Source organism: Rhopalosiphum maidis, chromosome 1, assembly GCF_003676215.2.
Source record: "Rhopalosiphum maidis isolate BTI-1 chromosome 1, ASM367621v3, whole genome shotgun sequence".
In the NCBI taxonomy this organism is placed as follows: domain Eukaryota; kingdom Metazoa; phylum Arthropoda; class Insecta; order Hemiptera; family Aphididae; genus Rhopalosiphum; species Rhopalosiphum maidis.
The window spans coordinates 52,981,868-53,002,659 of record NC_040877.1 but is presented as its reverse complement, the minus strand read 5'-3'; the positions used below and the strand labels follow the sequence as shown (position 1 = coordinate 53,002,659).

The window sequence follows — 20,792 nt, the reverse complement described above, 5'->3', positions numbered from 1 at the left end:
GCAATATAAATGTAAATTATTTATATGGGTATTTGTGTGTGTATGTGTGTGTTTAAGTATACGTGCACTGCAGTTGTCCCGTCATGCGCAGGTGCCGAGCGTTTCCCGCTGTTTGATAAATCGCCTCGGACGATTATTATTATTATTTTCGACACCGTAGTGCCGCTGCCGCCGATGATACAATACAATGATAATAATTATTATTGCGAATGTATATATATATATATATATATTAGATATTACACCCGACACTGCGAATCCCAGAGTACATAATATATATCTCGTCCCTGAAAAAGCTGACCGTCATAAACTGCATAAACTGTGGCCAAGAAATTTTTTAAAAATATGTACAATCAAGTCCCGAGTTATTTAAAAAAAAAACATGCAAAGTAATACATATTATATAATATTAGTTTCAAAAATCAGGAAACAAAAGTAAAAAAAAAAAAATAGAAAAGATACGCTTATTATTACAGACATACAGTATACACCTAATATACAAATAAAAATAAATTATTCGTTTAGAATTTGTGGATGAGTCGGCATACATACATATCAATTTTTACTAGTTAATTTTAAATAATACATTTTCTATACACAAACGGCAAAACCAATACTTTTAAGTTTTAACTATAACAGTATTTACAATTCTAAATCTGAAAAATGGAAGTAAAAAATTATCCCTTGACGTAATTTACTTATGAATAAAAAATATTGATACCGCAATTTACATGCATATAAAATTACCTAGATTGCAATTTATATATAAAAAAAAAAATCAAAAATGAGGCACAATTTAAATTGAAATCCTCTGCACGCAGTAGGATACAAGCGAATTATACATTCGACATTGCAATACGACCACCAGATACGGATATTCAACATTTCGAGACGTAAACGACTGCAAAAGAACGGTCTTTCGTCTAAAAATATTTAACGATTTACCATATAGCTTCGAGTAACATACGAGCATACTGCTATATTATGATTATTATAATCTATGTGTGTGTGTTTGTATGTTATATACGTTCTGCTCCTATTCCCGCAAGTCTAATTAAAAGCGCGAAGAATGCGTGGCGCGTGTGTGCACATTGGTGGCCACGCGTGCACCGCCGGGAGAGAGAGAGAGGAAGACCCGACAAGAAGATATACGTTCGCGAGATCGAGCGGTCACGACGACGAGGGCACGTGCGTAATATTGTAATATATACGTGTATATATATATATATATATATATATAGGTGATCTACGAAATAACTCGGGACGCACAGGACGAGATAAATATATTGTATATACGGTGCAACGGTTGTGCGGTTGTCTGTTGGTCCGGTGCCAGTGTGCGCGCGGCGGTCGCAGGACTTTAAATTTTTTAATTGCTTCCAGAAGTTTTCGTCCGCGATTTAATTTAATTTATATTATCGCGGACGCACCCGAAGACGTTGAATAATTGCCACCCCCACGACCCAGTGCAGGCGGACACAAAGCGTATTACCACGCATAGATATATGTGTAAGTATATGTGTAGATGTTGTAATCGTCTATAATAGGATGACCCATCATTTTATACGACAAATTATGAAACGTACTTTTAACGATTCATTTGCGAAATTACGTTCACCATCCGCCGAACACTTTACGATAAGGAAAAAAGTATAATCTCAGACAGTAAAATCATTAATGATGAATACTACTTATACTATTATGAGTAGGTAGATATAAAAATAAAAATTAATACATAAATGTACAATGTGCAATGCGGGAAAATGAAGGTTATATCTACAAAAGTTACGACTTATACTGGAAATTTGAGAGGCTTGTAAGCTGCGAGAACTACGTCTTATCATTATGCATGTATATATATATAATTGTTTAACGTTTTAGCACGGATAGTTGCAATGACAGTCGATGAACAACCGAAATAGGAAAATCTTTTTTTAAAATTCGTGACTTTGAGAGACGTAGAATAGAAATTAACAAAATTAAATATCTATAAAATAGAATAAAGGTAAAAATGCATTTAAAATAAATATAGATTATCATCTATTGCTATTTAATGTTACCAATCAGCTGTAATATACACGATTTTTAAGAGACTGCAACGGCAGTATTATAAATGTATAAGTATTTCAACTATTATGAAATTGCGTATTTTGTATTTGAAGTACGAACATTGTGAAATAACTATTTTGATTATGGTTTTCCCATCGCTGCGGTCGACATAGGTACCATGAAATTATGCATATATACTTAAATAAAACCTGAGACTCACCTTTGGTAATCGGCTTTGCAGTATATGTTTCCGTCCCGGTAAAAACATTTGATTTCGGTGGCCAGGGTCCGAGCGCACTGGGAACACTGTAGACACGTGGCGTGCCATCTCTTGTCCACCGCGAACAGATAGTAACGGTCGAGGATTTTCAAACCGCACCCGTCGCACAGGTTCACCTCGGCCTTTTCCCGTTTCGGCCGGACCATCATGTCGGCGGCGGGTGGCGACGACTCGTAAGCGCCGCCGCCGCCGTAAGACGTCATGTGACCCGGTGGCGGTGGTGACGATGACGGTTCCGGCGGCGACCCGTAGCCATCGCCCAGATGATGGTGATGATGGTGGTGTAGTAGCTGGTGATTGTGATGGTGTCCGGCGGGCGACGATCCCAGACCGTGGCCAGTGTCGAGTTCCTGTTTGCACGGGACGGCTTGCAGCGGACCGCCGCGGTAATCGTCACGTCCCAAGACGGAAATCGGAGGCGGCGGCGGCGGCGGAGACACTTTGCTGCAGCAGTCGGAGGTGGCGCAGTCGTCGTCGAACTCGGACTTGAACGTGCAACACTGTCCGTGCACGCCACTGCCGCCGCCGACCACGCCGACGACGCCGAACACGTTGGTCAGATCCTGGCCGCGGCACGACGTGGTCGGCAGGTTCGGGCTCAGGTCCCTAGACGGGTCGTACGGATTGGCCAGCATGGTGTGATGGCGGTCATGCTGCTGATATAGAGCACAAGAAACAAAAAAAAAAAAAACGTGTTATAACAATGCACATCGGAATAATATTACAATTTTTGAAGAGCGACTTTGGAAATTCGGCAAGTTTCTTGGAATTTTCAAAATTTAATGTATAGATACATAAATTAAGGATACTGCTATAACATTATAGTATAGCCATATACACGATATTGAGGTTGTCACGCATTAATTTGGAACAGACTCAAACCGACTAAACGGAAACGAACTAAAAAAATGTATACTTAGTATCTAAATGTCATCTACCTACTATACTAGTTTTTGCTCGAACGCAGACAACATGCACACAATATCGAAACGGAACGGATAGAGTGAAATACGTATAGCTAATATCGAATAATATTTTTATGGATTCCTTAGCGTTTAAGTATATTTTCAAAGTATGTGATTCTTATATTGTTGAACTTTCTGTTGTTTTCCGCATATAGTTATGAAAAATATCAACTAATATTTTGTATTTTAATTAAAAGTTAAAACCGTTAAAATATTATTACAACATTTCAAAGTTACGCAGTTACATAATATAAATACTAACCAAAAACTAAAACGTCCTTTCAAATACATTCAACAAATTATTCCTACGTGCAGATACGATTTATTACGGTTCCAACGGTTAGGTTAGGTTTGGACTTTTAGAGGCGAGCGAGAAATTGACGGCTGTGTGAAAAATATAAAGGTAAAGATTAAAGACCTAATACAAACGAGATCGTATCAAGAATTATTGAGATCCTAACCAGTTTTCGAAACCATAACCAGATGTCCATATAATATACATGTACAATATTCTATCTGACAAAATATCAATAACACGGTTTTATTTTAATCTGGACGAAGAACGCGTCTCGAATTACTTATTGTACACGCGAATTAATTTTTACGACGCTGAAGACATATACGACGCGGCAGCAGCAGTAGTAGTCGTTTTCACGCGATTCGGTTGTATTATATTATTATTGTTATTACGAGACGAAAAGAGAAATTTGACCGATTGCGAGTAAAATTGGTGGCGGCGACAACCCTCGGGGTGGGTCCGAAGCGAGGTAAAAATAATATGTTTGCAAAATCCCTCTATTATTATTCAGTATTATTATTATTTCGATGCCCTCACACGTAGTCATCACAGTCGTCGTCTCGGATGTCAAGTACCATCGTCAGTGCATAATAGGATGGACACGCAAGCAGAGGAAAAAAAATAATAAAAGAAATGCACAGTGCACAACAAAAGGGACAATGGTCATTTTCGCAAATATATATAATCACAAGGCGGGAAGAGTTTTCTGTTTCAGGTGAGTTTTTATATACGTTATTATGTATACCTATACACGCGTCTCGTTATATTACATATTATTATCATTACTATTCTCGCGCTACCGAATTCCGCCAAATCAACATTCTCTCGCATATATACACACTGACGCGCTTACACGTAGATACTTCACTTCACACCACACTTATTCGGGGAAAAATACCCATTCACCACTGCACACTATATATACGTTTATATAGTTATATTATATAAAATACGTAACACAATAATAATAAAAGGTCACGGCGACGAGTGTATTATCGAGTGGTTATTGTGCTCGAATGCCCCTGGTTTTTTTTTTTTATTTTATTATTATTCCACTGCCACCGGGTCAAATAGGGTAAGGACAGATGTCAGGCGCTCATAGGGTTTGCCCTTGTTGAAATGACAAATCAAAAAAAATAAAATAAAATAATACACGACGGCGGTCATCTGTAACCCTTCGTTCTCGCCCGCCCGCGCATGGCAATCGCCGACCTAATAAAATAATAATAATAGACCCGCCCGCACCGTATACTCTGTGATTATTATTATTTTAAAAGACGGTTTAACATTTCTTTATTTGAGAAATCGTGGAGTGATCCGTGAATAGTGAAGTGAAAACCTAAGAAATTGTGATGACGCATTAAAACGAGCGGGGCTGGGATTTTATGGACTGTATAGAACTCATGCAAAAAGTTTTATGGTGTACACGTCGAAAATCCTATTGCGTTATAAGCAGCTTCCATCAGCAATCCTAATTGAATAATGTAATAAAAATATTAAATACAAGATGATAATTTGTCAAGCAAGCCCAGTCCTATTTTTCGTTTAATAATAAATGTATTCGAGTTTAATTTTTTAATTTTTTAAATATACTCATAGATAAACATTTTAAATTCTAGGGATTTTTCGTACTACTTAAGAAATGGTATTTGGTGATACTTACAATCTTTTATTCTTCAAGTAAAAACCATAATTTTTAAAAATAGATCGATGTACCTAATTTAAAATTTAAACTATTAATATTGTAGGTTTTAAAATGTTTATACTAAGAGTATAAAAGTCCTAAAAAATAGTTTTACAAGAATAATAAATGTTGATAAATTTATATTAATCACTGAAGTATACAGTAAAAAAGAGAGAGTTATCGTTTAATTACAAAAGTTTGCATCTACGCAGGACGCTCTTTAGTAATACAAAATTACTCAAGGATTTTAAAACATAATCACAAAACATATTATTTAATAATTTTAAAAATCAGATTATGAATAACTACAATACTGAAGACAATATAGGGATGACTGGGGCGAGCATGCTCGTTGAATTGCCCCGTACGTGATTATGTTATAATATCATTATTATGTATACCTACTAACGTAAGTCGTTGTGCAGCAGCTCACAATGACTTACTATTGAGATAGTATATAGGTACATATTATATTGTATTATATAGTACGCACATACTCTCTCACATACTCCCAACAGTATTATAACGTTATTATTATTCGTATTGCATTGTCGTCCGCCGACTCTAGTGGCCAGCAAACTATATGCATCATATTTACTATACAACATAATATCGCGTAGAGATATCCAATCATTAATAACTCTCGACGGTGTACACATAATAATAACACACACACGCACGACGGACACATGGCGCTGACTATATATATACACACACGCGCTGCATAATATTATACATAGTAATTTGGACGGCTGCCGCGGTGAGAATCGCAATGCGCGCGTCTTTTCTCTTTTTCATATTATTATTATTATTATTATTATTATTATTATTATATTACTATTATTGCGTTTATTTCGGTCGTGCCTTTTGTCCGCCGCCCGAGCCGTTCGGCACTGTTGCAGTTTGAAAAGTCTGTTGTTGTTGTTGTTGTTGATGTTGTTGTCGTTATTATTAAAATATCGACTAGGCCGCGATGACGATGACCAGCAGCTTTTCCCGGTGCGTACATTTTTAACAGATGCATAATATTATTGAATACGTACTCTTCAGACTTCTACTTCTACTCTTTCTGATCACCACCCACCCCTCCAATCATCACACAAACTTATCTTCCTTTACGCCAGTTTTAAATACTGCAGTCACGTTTTTTTTTTTTTTCGATCATTTTTACCACGAATAACCACGAGTTGACTCAAGGTAAATGTACATAACATAATAATATATACAAAAATAAAATTTTTTCCAGCGATTTAGAATAAAAACCAAAAAAAACGACCTATATTCGGTATGATATATACTTAATACGGCTGGCAAATTTTTTTTCACCCCCCTCCCCCCACCTTACCAGAGGGTGTACTGCACGGCCACTCGAATTTCGAACAACAAGAGGATTACGGGAACCACAAAATCGCATTATCTCGGTCTGTTTAGCGCGAACATTGAACTGTTTTTTTCACCTCTCTCTCGTTCACCACACGCGCACAATACGCGCTGTTTCTTATATACATTTATATTATTATGTTGTTGCATTCATATATAATATTGTTTGGCAGCGGTCGTCGACACAATATAATGATAATAATACGGTGTGGGGATTTGAATAATTGGTAAACTCGGACAATATGCGAACCCGACACGACACCTACGTTATACCATATTATACTAATATATAATACAAGTATAACTATAAACACAAATACTGCACTGGGGCAGTTTATTATATACAGTATACGCTGCACCACTTGCGACGATGTCCGTGATTCGGCGATCGAAACCGTTCGAGAAATCGATGATCGTGCGTCGATGATTTCTATCAATATACGAAATAACATTTCCCAATTTTAATGCGAATAATGCCTCACGGAATTATACATCGGTGCGTGGTCCCGTGGTGTTCACGCAGCCCTCTCAGCCACAAACAAAAATTTATTGTTATGTATCTATAATCGGGTTGTAAGTACCTGGAGCCCCGTCGGTATTGATTAATCCGAGAATTCCGACCTATTCTGCAGCACCGGTATTTGTTTAATTTTTGTGACTGTTGATTTTCGTGCCGATCCGAGTGGTTTATATACCGTATACCGTTCGTCCGTGTACGTTCCCGCTACGTACACTAACAATAATATGCTGGGTTGTACTCGACCGCATACCTCCTTATCCGCAGTCCCCCTCTCTACAGTTTGGGCACAAACAAAATATTTTCAAATGCGGGAAAACCCTATAGCTATACTATTATATGTGTAGCTGGTAAAAAACAGCAGAGGTCGTGATCGAGATATATATCTGAATCGGCGGAACAGGGCCTAAGCTACAAGACTTTGGACTTCCACATCCAGTCGATCACGTCACGCACCGTCGCCTACACTGACGTCGCGTGACTACAACATTTATATGGTTTACGAGCCTTTGACGCGTGTCACTTACGCGAGATCCACCAATGATCGTGTACTCACCCAATGCATTCCGGGTTTCTGATTGGCCAGGTCTTCAAACACGCCCATCAGGGCTGCCAATGCGACGCGTTGTACAAGTGATTCGCGTGCAACGATTGCGTGTCACTAGTTGAAGTCTTTCGGTAGCGAAGGCGTGGGTGTCATCGACAACGATTCTATTGCTGCTGCTGCTGCTGCTGCTGCTGGAGTAGGAATGGTTCGGACTACTGTAACACTGTAACAAATAATCCACGATTTAGACAGTTTGATAGATGAAAACGATAAGGCGCGTTTAACGTGTAAGTAACACACTCGTGTCGAGTAAAAAAGAGAAAAATCGAAAATCAACTTTTCATACAAATAATAATAAATAATAATGATAACGTTGTAAAGTAAAGATGATACAGTAATAATATTATATAATAAATGTATATCCGGGCTAACGCTTATTAGATAACACGTTTAGTACGTTGTTTATTGGAAGTTGTGTACTATATACTTATACGTACTGCAACGAGGGCTAATCAAGACGGTGCGGGAAATAGTGCGGGAGAGCCGGATAAAAAGGTCAACGGGTGCGGTGGCAGCGAGAGCGCAGTCCAAGAGATAACCGCGAAACGCTCGGAGGTTATCGTCGGCAACGGTTTAAGACCATGTAGGTACCTTTAATCTAAAGGCAACTCTCTTTCCGGAGCACTGGTCATTGTATATAATATAATATATTATTATTAAATATTATTATATGTGATATGCGTATATACGATAACCGGGTTTTCTATACCGGCGGTCGGTAAAACAAAAAAGATTACGTTTTTTCGTTGTTGATCCTATTTAGACGCAATCATGTAAAAAATATATCGATTCGGTTTCGATAACATATTATTATGCTTATTACGAATGCATTAGAATACCATATATTATATTATAAGCGTTACTGCTACTTTCGACGATTATCTCGAGATAGCATATCTTTTATATAACAGTCGATATATATAGAGTAATCATCAATTACACAATTATATTCCGAGATGTGTTTATGATTTATATGATTTAATATATTCGTATAAAAATATTTATTTTCGGCCATTCTACACATTTTTAATTTAAATTTATAGAATTTGATTATTAGATTATTAGGACATACGCATCAACACTATATACTGTATACTGTTGGTACTTCAGTATAGTAATCGTTGCACCACGGTAGTATAGTCAGTAATTATCATTGACGATCCGATTGAAATAACCACATTTTTAATAACATTAGACAAATATATAGGTATTATACCCATAATAAAAATAATTTTTGGACTGAATTTTTATTTTCGTGAGTTATTTCTCATCTCACTTAAGCTTTAATCTGACCATATGTATTCAAGTGTTTCTATTTTGTTGTTGTTGTTGTTGTTGTTGTACAGCAATAGTTAAATTATTATGGGGTCTTTATTCCAATATTTAAAGAAATATGTTATGCAATATAATATGTTATTAACTCGCCACACTATAATATGGCTTTAGGTACTAGAAATTATTATAGGTACTGTAGAAAGTTTGACGAATCTGATTGTTCAGGAATCCTAATCCAGTTATTATAGTAGTAAGCATAAAATATATGACTATGCATATACATATTGTACGACTTATGTATTATAATAAATTTAGAATACTACAACTTCAAAGGAATACGAAACTATATAATATTCCTACTTGCTACGGTATTATAATTAAATGAGTTTTAATTGATGTGTGAAACGCGTAGTAGATGATATTATTACGCATTAATAATTTGTATTATGTAAATAATGATTTTATATATATAGAGGGCACATTTATTACAACGTTACTCAGATTCTAAATAATAGAGAGTATTTTCTTAAAAGTCGTAGATATAGGTATATACACATTATATAATATTTTTAAGCCTGTGACACAAATGAAATCAATAAATTACATTTACGGTCTGTATGAAATATAATAATATAATACCCATACTAATAGGACGGCAGTACATTAGTCTCGACAAATGTTTAGTATTTCCGCCAAATTAAAATATTGTCAATTTTCTTCTTTTTTTATTTTGAGACCACAGCGGTGACGCGTGCTAATGGCGAACCAAATAATGTATAAATATATACAATATTTACAATATAAAAACCGCGTACAACACACAATTTGCATTATAATTATAACCATGCATACAAATCGTCTGTCTCTTGGTCGCAATATATATTATTTTTTTTTTTTTTTTTTTTTTATCGACGACTGCAGCTCGTTTCTGTAGGTACTATTTATTGGATCATCGTCGACAATGGTAAACCAAACTTGGGCGTAAAAACAAAACTCTATATACATCTGTTGTCCGTGTGTCTAATCGGTCGTCGTCTATCATAGCGTGCCGTTCGCCGGTGTATAAAATGAAGTGTATACACAATACACATAATCATACCTGTATAGTATACATATTATGTACGTATATACGAAAATAAATGCTAAGATGCGCGGCAAATACCGAAACGCCGTGGTTATTATATTGTACGTCGGTGCGCCGCTGCCGAGTCAGACTGCCATATCGAAATGATCGCATCGGACACGCTGTGCACGAGTTTTATCGGGCTTGTAGATCGCGATCGGGGGATTTGTCACGGTCGGATAGCTAATAAATCGACGCGAAAATACTATCGACGTGTCGTCGACTTTATAATATATAATGCTAGCTTGTATTATATACATCCAACACTCGCCACGCCCTCGACGTATATTATATTATTATTATACGCGTATAAAACGAAACCATTTTTATTTTTATCGAACATGATGAACCGGGTGTGAGCTGGATCTATAAATCCGAAAATTTCCCTGTGGGTAATTCGGATTTTTTTCAACGGCGCGCAGTTTATTGATGTAAAATTACTTAAATTTATTTTATTTTAGCAAATTATTCATTTTTTATCGCTAAACACACATATATTATACAAAATTAAAGTATTAAGCCGATTGTATAATATTTAGGAAAAAAAACTATCATTTAAACATTTGAATATAATAATTATGCGGAATAGTGAAATATTTACCACAAATACCCCTACCCCGCCATCATATTACATATACTTATCTCAATTACAATATAGATTAGATATATAAATCATACGATCCATACGTTTGCAGATATATAGTGTAAATAAAGGTAAATAATAGTTTTTATAAACATATTATACCTATGATGTCATTGATGTCTAATATTTTGTTTCTGAATATGTGTTATTAATAAAGGCGGAAATAACATTAGCGAATCGCGTTATAATACAGTGAAAATTTAGATTAAATTAAAAGCGACGAGACGTACTGATCGTGTACCTATTTCATTATTATAGTATACTGGTAATATATAATATAGATATATATATAGGCTTGAACTTCGATGCATTCTCGTAATCTCATCACTCACGTGTTGTTGTGGTGTTTTACTAGATTTATTGCCAAGTAAACTATAATTCATTTCGACCTTACATATCAAACATTTTTAGTGCAATTTGCAGTTTTATGTTTAGAGAAAATTTGGTGACTAACACAATTTTTAACACAAATATGTAGTATATATATATTTATAAATCGAAAAGTAAAATTAAAGAAACTAATTTGAGATTTTAATCTTGTGGTCGTATAGAGATAAACGATATTTATATATTTCAAAGCTGCTGTACCAATAACCTATACAGGTTGACGGTAATGTCGGTAATGCAGCGAAATTAAACTGGTAAAAACTAATTTTATAAATAACTTTTTTTTAGTTCAATTATATATTGTATACATACGTTATATTGTTATAACTAGGTAATTGTTTACCGTAAACCAAGGCAATGCCTTAAAATATAATGGGTATACTACCAGACATTTTAATATGATACATGATAAATATACCAACGAGTAGGTATACAACTTAATTTGAGTTAAACATATTTTATAATGTTAATATAAAATGAATTGTAAATTATAAAATATATAACTGCGTAAACAAGACTTAAAAATTAATGGCCGGTGTTAAACAAATAAAAAAAAAAAATGAATTACATTTTACAATTTGAATTTATATTTTTTACGATTACTAGATTTATTATTCAATTTCTTCTATTTTCTATTATATTTACGATGAAATAAACACTGTATTTAATATATATTATATGGTTTTTTTTCCGCGTTCGGCAGAAGCCTACTCGTGTCGAACGATTAATTTTTATACCGTATGTGTATCTACCTAGTACCTACCTACCTACCTATTTATATATATATATAATGTATATAATTATGTTGTTTGTTCAGAGGTTTTTTTTTCTTCCGCCCGGTTCTTCTGCCGCCGCGTCACATGATTATTACTATTATTATTAGAATGCGCGCGGCTGATGCGGGAGAGCGAAAAACGCGAATAAATATTAAATTGAATTTGAGCGAAATCGTATACACAATAATATGTAATGTGTGAACTACTGTGAAGGTATAATGAAAAAAAAAATACATTCTATTTACGCGAAAACCATTGCAGCGGTAATTCGAAACCCTTGTTACATAAATACGAGTATAATAATAATAATAATAATAATAATAATAATAATACGAAAAACGCGATCGTATACCCAAGTACATGTTTATATATTTTTAATAACATACCTATTTATGCGTTCGCAGTTCCGAACGTTAATTTCACACACCTACTCGGCTTTCCGTGTGCTCGTGAATGAGGAAAATATTAACGGGCTAGGGAAATAAAAAAAAATACTGAACCAATTTTCAAACTTGACGAGTTTGTGTAGTTTAACTAGCCGTAACCACGCTCTGAATGGCTTTTCTAAAATACCTTTTCAGTGTCATTATATTTTATTTATTTTTTACACTGGTAAACTAAAATAACAACAATATGATGCGAGTGCCCGAACAAAAATGTTGCACAAATCTCAAAACTTTTTAGCGTTTTAGGTTGTTGATGGAAAGCCAATTTTTATACTCTATAAAACTACTATATAATACAATATCTGCGTTGAAAGAATTAGTTATATTATTGTATTAATAATAACATAAAAATCATTGAATTTGTCAATAGTTATCATCAATAATATGAAAAAAATAATTAAAAATATTTTTTATAATTTATTAATGACTAGAATTCAAAACAAGATTTTTTTGGTTAATATTATACCTCATGGCCATTAACCCTTTAGTTTGAAATATCAAATACAGTATATTTATTATAATAGGTATATTATCTAAGGTTATTGACATTTATCATTGTTATACTGTGAGATGTAATCTTTGGTTAACCATATAATATTATATTATCAGAAAATTTTACTGTTTTTCTCATAATGCGATATTAGTAAACAACTAAATAAATATATATATATATAGCTTTTGCCAGACACAGACGAGCAACAACAGTTATCATTGTTTTAAAAAGGAGATTTTACCTAAATATGTAACATATTATAGATCCGGAATGTACGTACAAAAAAATCTGTTCTCCGAGAACGCTTACAGGTATAGTTATTAAATGTCATATTATTATCGGCACATTTACTGCAAGAAATGCACCTGCACGTTACTCCCGCGGGTTTTCTACGACAAATAACTAGTTTTAGAGGTGTTCACACCTTGCAGCGTGTGCCGCTGCAACAGACGCACGCGTGTATATATACCAACAAATGTATACTGTATATATATATATATATATATAATAATAATAATAATAATAATATACTATATTATACAGCGACGACGAAGACGCGACTCGTTTTTATCGGTTTTATTTTGTTGTCCTCCGACATAAAGGTCGGGTTTTTTTTTCCGGTAGGCATCACGAGAGGATATTTTAACGACTGCTTACCTACATATATGTATTATTTTACGTTTTAGTCAACGACTGGTTTCGTTCCTCATAAAAAACAACGAAACACTAAAAAAAATAAAACCGTACGCGCGCGTATAAAAATAATATATAATATAAAATCTCTGGGTTCTGCTGTATCTAAATATTGATAGTAGGTAGTATGTACGCAATGAGAATTATTTCAACTTCCAGGGTATCATAACTCTAAAAAAAACATTAAAATGTGCCCCAAAAATATAATCATAATATTATATGCTGCATTAGAAATAACGTAGAAATAAGCACAGCATGTGTTTGTTAAAACAAATTCATTTTAAATTAATTTCATAAGAATATATAGGTATACAAAAAAAAAAAATATTAATAAAACATAATATATATTATAAAGTTTACTGCTGCAGCATATTTTGATGAAAAGTATTATTATAAAAGTTGGGTATGAAATATGAATTCCTACAAAATTTTCTTTTCCTTAGAAACTGATTGCCACATTTACATTTTAAAAATAAAACCTATCAATATAATGACATTTTTTTATATAGATCAAACCGAATCTGTAAGTATTTTAGTACCTAAGTAATCTTTTGAAGTTAAATTTTCAACAATTATTTAATTCACGAATTACGAATAACATAGTGTTGCACAAAACTTGGTACATAAGTCGTAAAATCCTCAAATCTAAAATATTATGCAAAACTGTGTGATATAAAATTTCGAATTTGTACTGTATAATATGATGTTTTTCTACGTCCATACTAATATTATACAACCGGTAGAAGTCCCAACTATGTTTAATGATTATAGATAACGTATAATAATATATCATACATTTAGATAATATGTGTACAGTGGTCTGTAATCACTGTAATCAACTGCTATCAGCCGCATAGCGTTTAGATACTTATACATAATAATTTATAACACATTTCACATCACCGTTAAATCGTTTACACATTATAATATATAATAAGTACAATCGAATATTAATATTATCATAAATAGGTTATCGAGCTCGTGTTAAACTTTTGCTGCTCTTTGAACCGATGTTATTTTTTTAGAATTATACTTAGGTATAATCTTATTAGTTATCATATGCCGTTGCTACGCGCATTATTTTCCCCGTCAGTCGTCGCCCAAACGTAGAGAAAAATCAAGGCATTTATTATAATGCAACACCAAAACATCTCGACAACCAACGAATATAAAATATTATTTCGTTTAAGAAAGTATTATTTAATAAAGAATGATACCAAAATAATATTTTAAGACCAATTTTCCCAGTAAAATATTGCCATTAATATATTTCAACACGGTGTATTTTAAAATGCATGACAAATAATGTAAAAATGTGCGCAAATTCATGTTCAACAAATTAAATTTTATGTAATAACCTTTAATAATAGAATTAATTAACCTAAACTATTAAATGTAAAAATATTATCTTATTCTTACGTGATGGATTTTTTACGACATTTTAATTTTTAAGCAAGTATAAGGTGGTAACAGTATGTAAAATATTAAATTTTAAAAATTCTGGATTAAAATTGTAAATACTCATGTGAAAACACAGATAACGTTCTCACCTTTAAAATGTGATAATAGGTCAACTTATAGGTAATCTATACTAAAGACGAGATTAAAGGTTACTACACAAAATCGAAAATGCTGATCACGAATTTTTCGAGTCAGTACGGTTGTAAGACGGAGGAAATGTTAATATATAAAAAATGAAAATTAACGATTTCAAATTCAAAATGTAAAAACGGTTTTATAATATTTTTTAATAGTGATGTATTTCATATTTCCAAATACTATTATAGTGCTACTCATTCGAATAGATATATATTCTGAATACGAAAAAAGTATTATTTATTGCAAGACTGCATGTCTATAGACGGACACGCGCACGCGCGGCGCATCCTTGATCCAAATACCGTTGCGGATCCGGTCTCCGGTGCCCGTGACCATTTATTGTGCCGGCGGAGCACGCGCGTCGCGGTCGTCGTCCGTATGCTTCTCTTGGTTTTTTCTACGTAATATATTATAGGCATATTATAAATCGGCAAGCCACTGCTCGTCGATGATCCCGCGCGATTCCCGTAAATCTCGATCGCGATTTATGATGTATATATTTAATAAATATAATATACGTTGTGGTTGTTATTATTATCATTATTATTATACACACGCAAACGATTGCGAACGTTGTGCCGTCTCTATACATATACATTTTATATTTATACTCGTATATACTCTTATACATTTTTATGACATGAACGCGTAGAGGGGCTAGCTATAGTATAAAATACATAGTATATGTCTGCTGATGTTGCAGCAGTCGTCCACACGTTTTATATATCGTCTTATATGTGGTACTTCTTTCATCACGAACCAGACAACAATATCTTAAGAAGTACGAGTAATTTTTGGAACGTTCATGAACATCCAAATTTATTTTATCTAATGACGATTATCGATCGGTTATAAAAATAAGTACCAATATTTCTGAGAATAGTCAAACATTAGAAGTAGCCCTTGAAAAACAGCGCTCTGTACAGATACCAGGGGTGTCCCGCAAAGTGAACTTTATGCGCTCATTAATAGATGAACCCATCAAAATCCTGCTAAAAGATGTAAAATCAAAAAAATATTTGTGATTTAAAAAAGTTAAAACTTAAAAATTATAATTGTTATATTAAAAATAGGAAGAATTAAAATGTTATATTTATAATAATGAGTAAGGGTAATATAAAGTATAAAGTAACAAAACTTATTTTTTAAAAGACAAATATAAGTAGGTACTGAGAAAATAACTATATGGCCATATAAGAATCGCCTTGTGTTTTAACTAGTTTTAAGCCAAGTGCGTTATACCTAAATAGTGAATACGCCTACCTGCCTACACTTATATAATTATTATATTTATACATATAAAATGAAAACTGTTATTAATTTATTACTTTACCAATACATTTATATATTATATTATTTGACCACAACATAATAATATTATATACTTAAAAATGATATTTTTTATTAGATAGTTCAATAGATTTTGCGAAAAATGAATTTTAATCGAGCTATTTAGGACCAAGTGATTTAGAAAGGGACCGATTTCCTTTCTAGTGATTTAGTAAATCTACAAGGACAAATTCGCTCGACCATTTATTAATACATTCAATTATACGTGGTCCTAAAATTATTATACAACAAATCATTTTGATAAATTATTTCATATTTTCACGGTTGAAAATAGTATTACGCTCGAAAAATCTCTTTCTGTTTCACGACTACAAATATTATCAATCTAATCAATATTATCATATTACCCATTATATACAACCATTCACCAATTCTGACATAATAATAGTTATGTGTATATCATTCCCTGTACGTGGCATATCGTCCAGTCCTAAGCTTAACTACTATAAGTATCAGTCCTAAATTTACAGACTATAGAAAAATGTATAATCGGCAGAATAAAAAACTGTGGTTGCATGTAATTTTTTTTCTATATCAAGTAAATTGATTCATCGCTATAGAAGTTTTTAATTAAATCGTGTTAATCGTTATTACGATTATAATATATTTAATATAATAATATGCATACAGAGACACCACGAACGGACTACGGCGGCGGTGATCGCACGCGCATAATATTATTATTATTGATCGTGTGTGGTGGTGCGCGATTTGAACATGGAAATCGTTTCGTTGGATCCGGTTTTACGTGGCCGCCGTCGTCGTCTGGTCGTTATCGTGTATACATAATACACACATTTAATATTATATATATTATACTGGTTTTTTTTTTTTTTTAAGATAATGTATGATTGTAAAATGTGTGTGTGGTGCCCATAAAATTAAAATAAATAAACTTGCGTGAAGTGGGTCGAAATCAAGCTGACACGTGATCACAGATCTATCTATATACTGGAGATAACCACGCGTAAACGTGCGATCAATGACGGATATGTGTTAACGATCAAAAATTATTCTGCCACCCCCTCGCGAGCGCCATATTATTATGAGATACGTCGTTGTAGATCTTTTAAGTTATAACTTATAACTCATTATTTTCTAACAGATAAAATTAGATTATCGTACATATATCATTCAGCTCATTTGTAGGGTAGACGCGTATGGTAGGGGGTACTATTATTGTTTATTACATTATTAGAACAGTATCGTTTCGATTTTAATATACAAGAAATTCGACGCACAACTCATCGTATAATAATAGGTATAAGTGTATTACAATAATTGTAATTATATACTTAAGTATTTGTATGACGTGTGCAGTAGAAGATTTTTATCGAGTGGGATGCAGTTTTTTATGGGAACGTATGTGTTTAAGATGTATGATATAAATATATAAATATGATAAATAAATTAAACGAAGAAGCACATAAAAAAAAATTACTAATAATGCACCGGCACAGCAGCCGTGCGTATCTAACAAAGTTCGACTTCTTCACCAGACACGCTATGAGACATAAATCTATCTATTAATCAAACACAGAGTTGGCTAAAGAGAATAAAATTCATAAATTTGTAAATTATGTGTAGATTTTTGGCAGAATAAACTCGCTAAAATATATACACTATAAATCTTTGAAAAATGATCCCAAGAGTAAAAATTATATTTATAAACCAGCACCAGTTAAATATTTTAAATACAAAACGTCAGTGTACCTCATTTAGAATCTATAGGTATATATATATATACTATAATAATATTATTATTATTATTATTATTATTATCATCATCAAAAGTTAATAAATTATTCATAGGTTATTGTTTTTAATATACGAGTATGTTTGCCAAAAAGTCATTATTTATTAATATAGATAATACCTATACAATAATAATTTTAATTTAAATTTCTAATTTCTAATTTTTAATAAATACGAAAACCATTTGTCAAGATTTTTAGGTACTTATATTTTAATATTATTACTGTAATTAGTTTCTATATGATGCAGATAGTAACAAATCATCATATTTAATTTTAATTATTAAATATGTATACTGTTTATACATACTTCTGATCTACTAAATTTAAGGTCAGGTGATATCAACTACCTATTAGTCGAGCTATAACTGTAAGATAAAAATCAATTATTTGTCTATATGTAAGGGTAAATAATATGTACTATATTTGTACAGTTATTATGTAGAAAATAGACATAATGGGTTTTGCTTAAATTTTAAAAGAAGTAAGTAATATTTTATCACTTGCAATAACTAGTCGCTTAACTTTATAAATAAATTTCCACCATAGCTCCACATACGATTATTATATTTTACCAACCTACCAGATATTTATTATTTATAAATTAAGAAATGATATTTTTCTATTAAATCTATGTATACCTAAAGTTATTTATCTTTTGAACATTTAACCAACGTTTTGAATAACATAAAATTGATGTTTAAATTTTAGGTTATCTATATTATTAATAATAAACGTTAATAAGTATAAATTACTAATTATAAATTTATAATATGTGATATTATTTGAATCCAGAGATTTTTTCATGAAGTAGATAGATTTTTAAATAAACTATACAGAAATTCTATTATTACGCAATGATTATGTTTCAGTGTAACAATTATATGTAATTGTTTTGTTTTACAATAATAATAATAATATCTTCTGATGTGTACGCTTCTATATCTTCATAATATACTAATATAATATGATATTATTATTTACTATACAAAGAGGATATTATATTAAACTATAATACTATATAATATAGTGTCATATACTGACAATAAGTTTAAATATTACGTTTAAGACGAAATGTTTTACCCAATACAATTTTATATGTATATTGTATTTTAAAAACTAGGCTGTATATCGCAGTCATTGTTAACGTGTTTGTAAAACTCTATAAAAAAGAAACCAGTTCATTGTCAATCTGTTGACGATTTCGCGACATGCAGTCGTTGTCGGTTCGTATGCATATCGAATAATAACAATATCATATATTATTATTATTATTATTATTATTATTATTATTATTACTATTATATCTCACTATCGCAGGTATATTATTATTATGGTCGTTGCAATTGCGATATCGGAATATCACACAACAGACAATCGCGCGCGCAATACCCGCTCATGCGGTGACGTGACTATTTACGGATTGTTTAGGAAAAATCGCAAGTATCTACGCCAATAACCTATTTTTACAATGATATATTATCAAATCGCTCATATTATAATATTATTATTAATTATTACCTAAATAATAATAATTAATAATAGTAGTAATGTAAATACAGTTAACGTAGACAATGTGACGACGCAGGATAAACCCGTGCGCGTGGCGTTATTTAGAAACATGTAAATTTAACCGTCGTTACCCCAACGATACGTTTTCACAACAACACGAGTAGGTGTGTACCTATCACGTTACGTAATAATACAAAACATTTATAAATCAAAACTAAATAAATAAAATAAAATATGCGTATAAATAACTTACCGTTTGGCGCGGTCGACAGGAAACCGCTGGCAGTGGACTCGCGATAGAAAGCGGCTAAATGCGTGACGGCCGTGATGTTGCGGATTACTATTACGACTTCGGGGAAGTATTATGTGGTGTTCTGGCGAAGGATGTTTACTGCAATGTCGCGGGTTTTGGGTCCGGAAGTCCGAAAACGCACTGAATTTATAATATCAACGGCCGTGGCGGCAGTGGGCAACGGAAAAAAAAACGAAGCGAAAGTGATGATAAGGATGAAGTGAAAAAAATCGTCTTCGGCGTCGTCGTCCTGCTCCGGCCACGATCTATATAATATTATTATTGTCGTCCTGGGTTGCGCGCATGCTCTTTTTCGCGTAAGGATCGGCGGCAGCGGCGGGACACAGCACACACAGCGGCGCACGCGAAACGTTTATTAGCGGCGGCGTCGACGAACGTACACACGGGCTTGCGCGCGTACAGACTGAACCGGCGAGGTAGTTTTTTTACACCGTCTCCGCGATCAGTCGGTCGGCGCGCGCGCCGCGCTACGGTCGTCGGTGGCGGACTAGGGGACGACCACGCGGCCAATGGGCTGTAGTGTGGGCGTGGCCAGCCGCCCGGCCCGACACCATTCCACCGCGGTCGCTGCCACAACCGGCGTCGCGGTAAATCTCCCGGACGGGCGGTCGGGCGACGGCAGCGGCAGCGGCCCCGTTGTTCGTTTCC

At 33.3% G+C, this 20,792-nt stretch overlaps 1 protein-coding gene across 2 annotated transcripts in view; it reads right to left on the bottom strand.

Annotated features, from left to right (window-relative positions):
• Window positions 1-20,541, bottom strand: part of LOC113548029 (protein apterous-like) — a 54,768-nt gene extending 34,227 nt beyond the window's left edge. The window contains exons 1-3 of one of the 2 annotated variants that reach the window (XM_026948673.1): window positions 20,085-20,541; window positions 7,730-7,943; window positions 2,270-2,985 (exon numbers count right to left, since the gene is read on the bottom strand). In XM_026948673.1, the coding sequence (XP_026804474.1) occupies window positions 2,270-2,985; window positions 7,730-7,777 (764 nt within the window). In that variant the 5' untranslated portion in view covers window positions 7,778-7,943; window positions 20,085-20,541. The remainder of the gene's footprint in view (window positions 1-2,269; window positions 2,986-7,729; window positions 7,944-20,084) is intronic. The other variant, XM_026948674.1, reaches the window with a different exon arrangement.
• Between the last annotated feature and the right edge of the window lie 251 nt (window positions 20,542-20,792).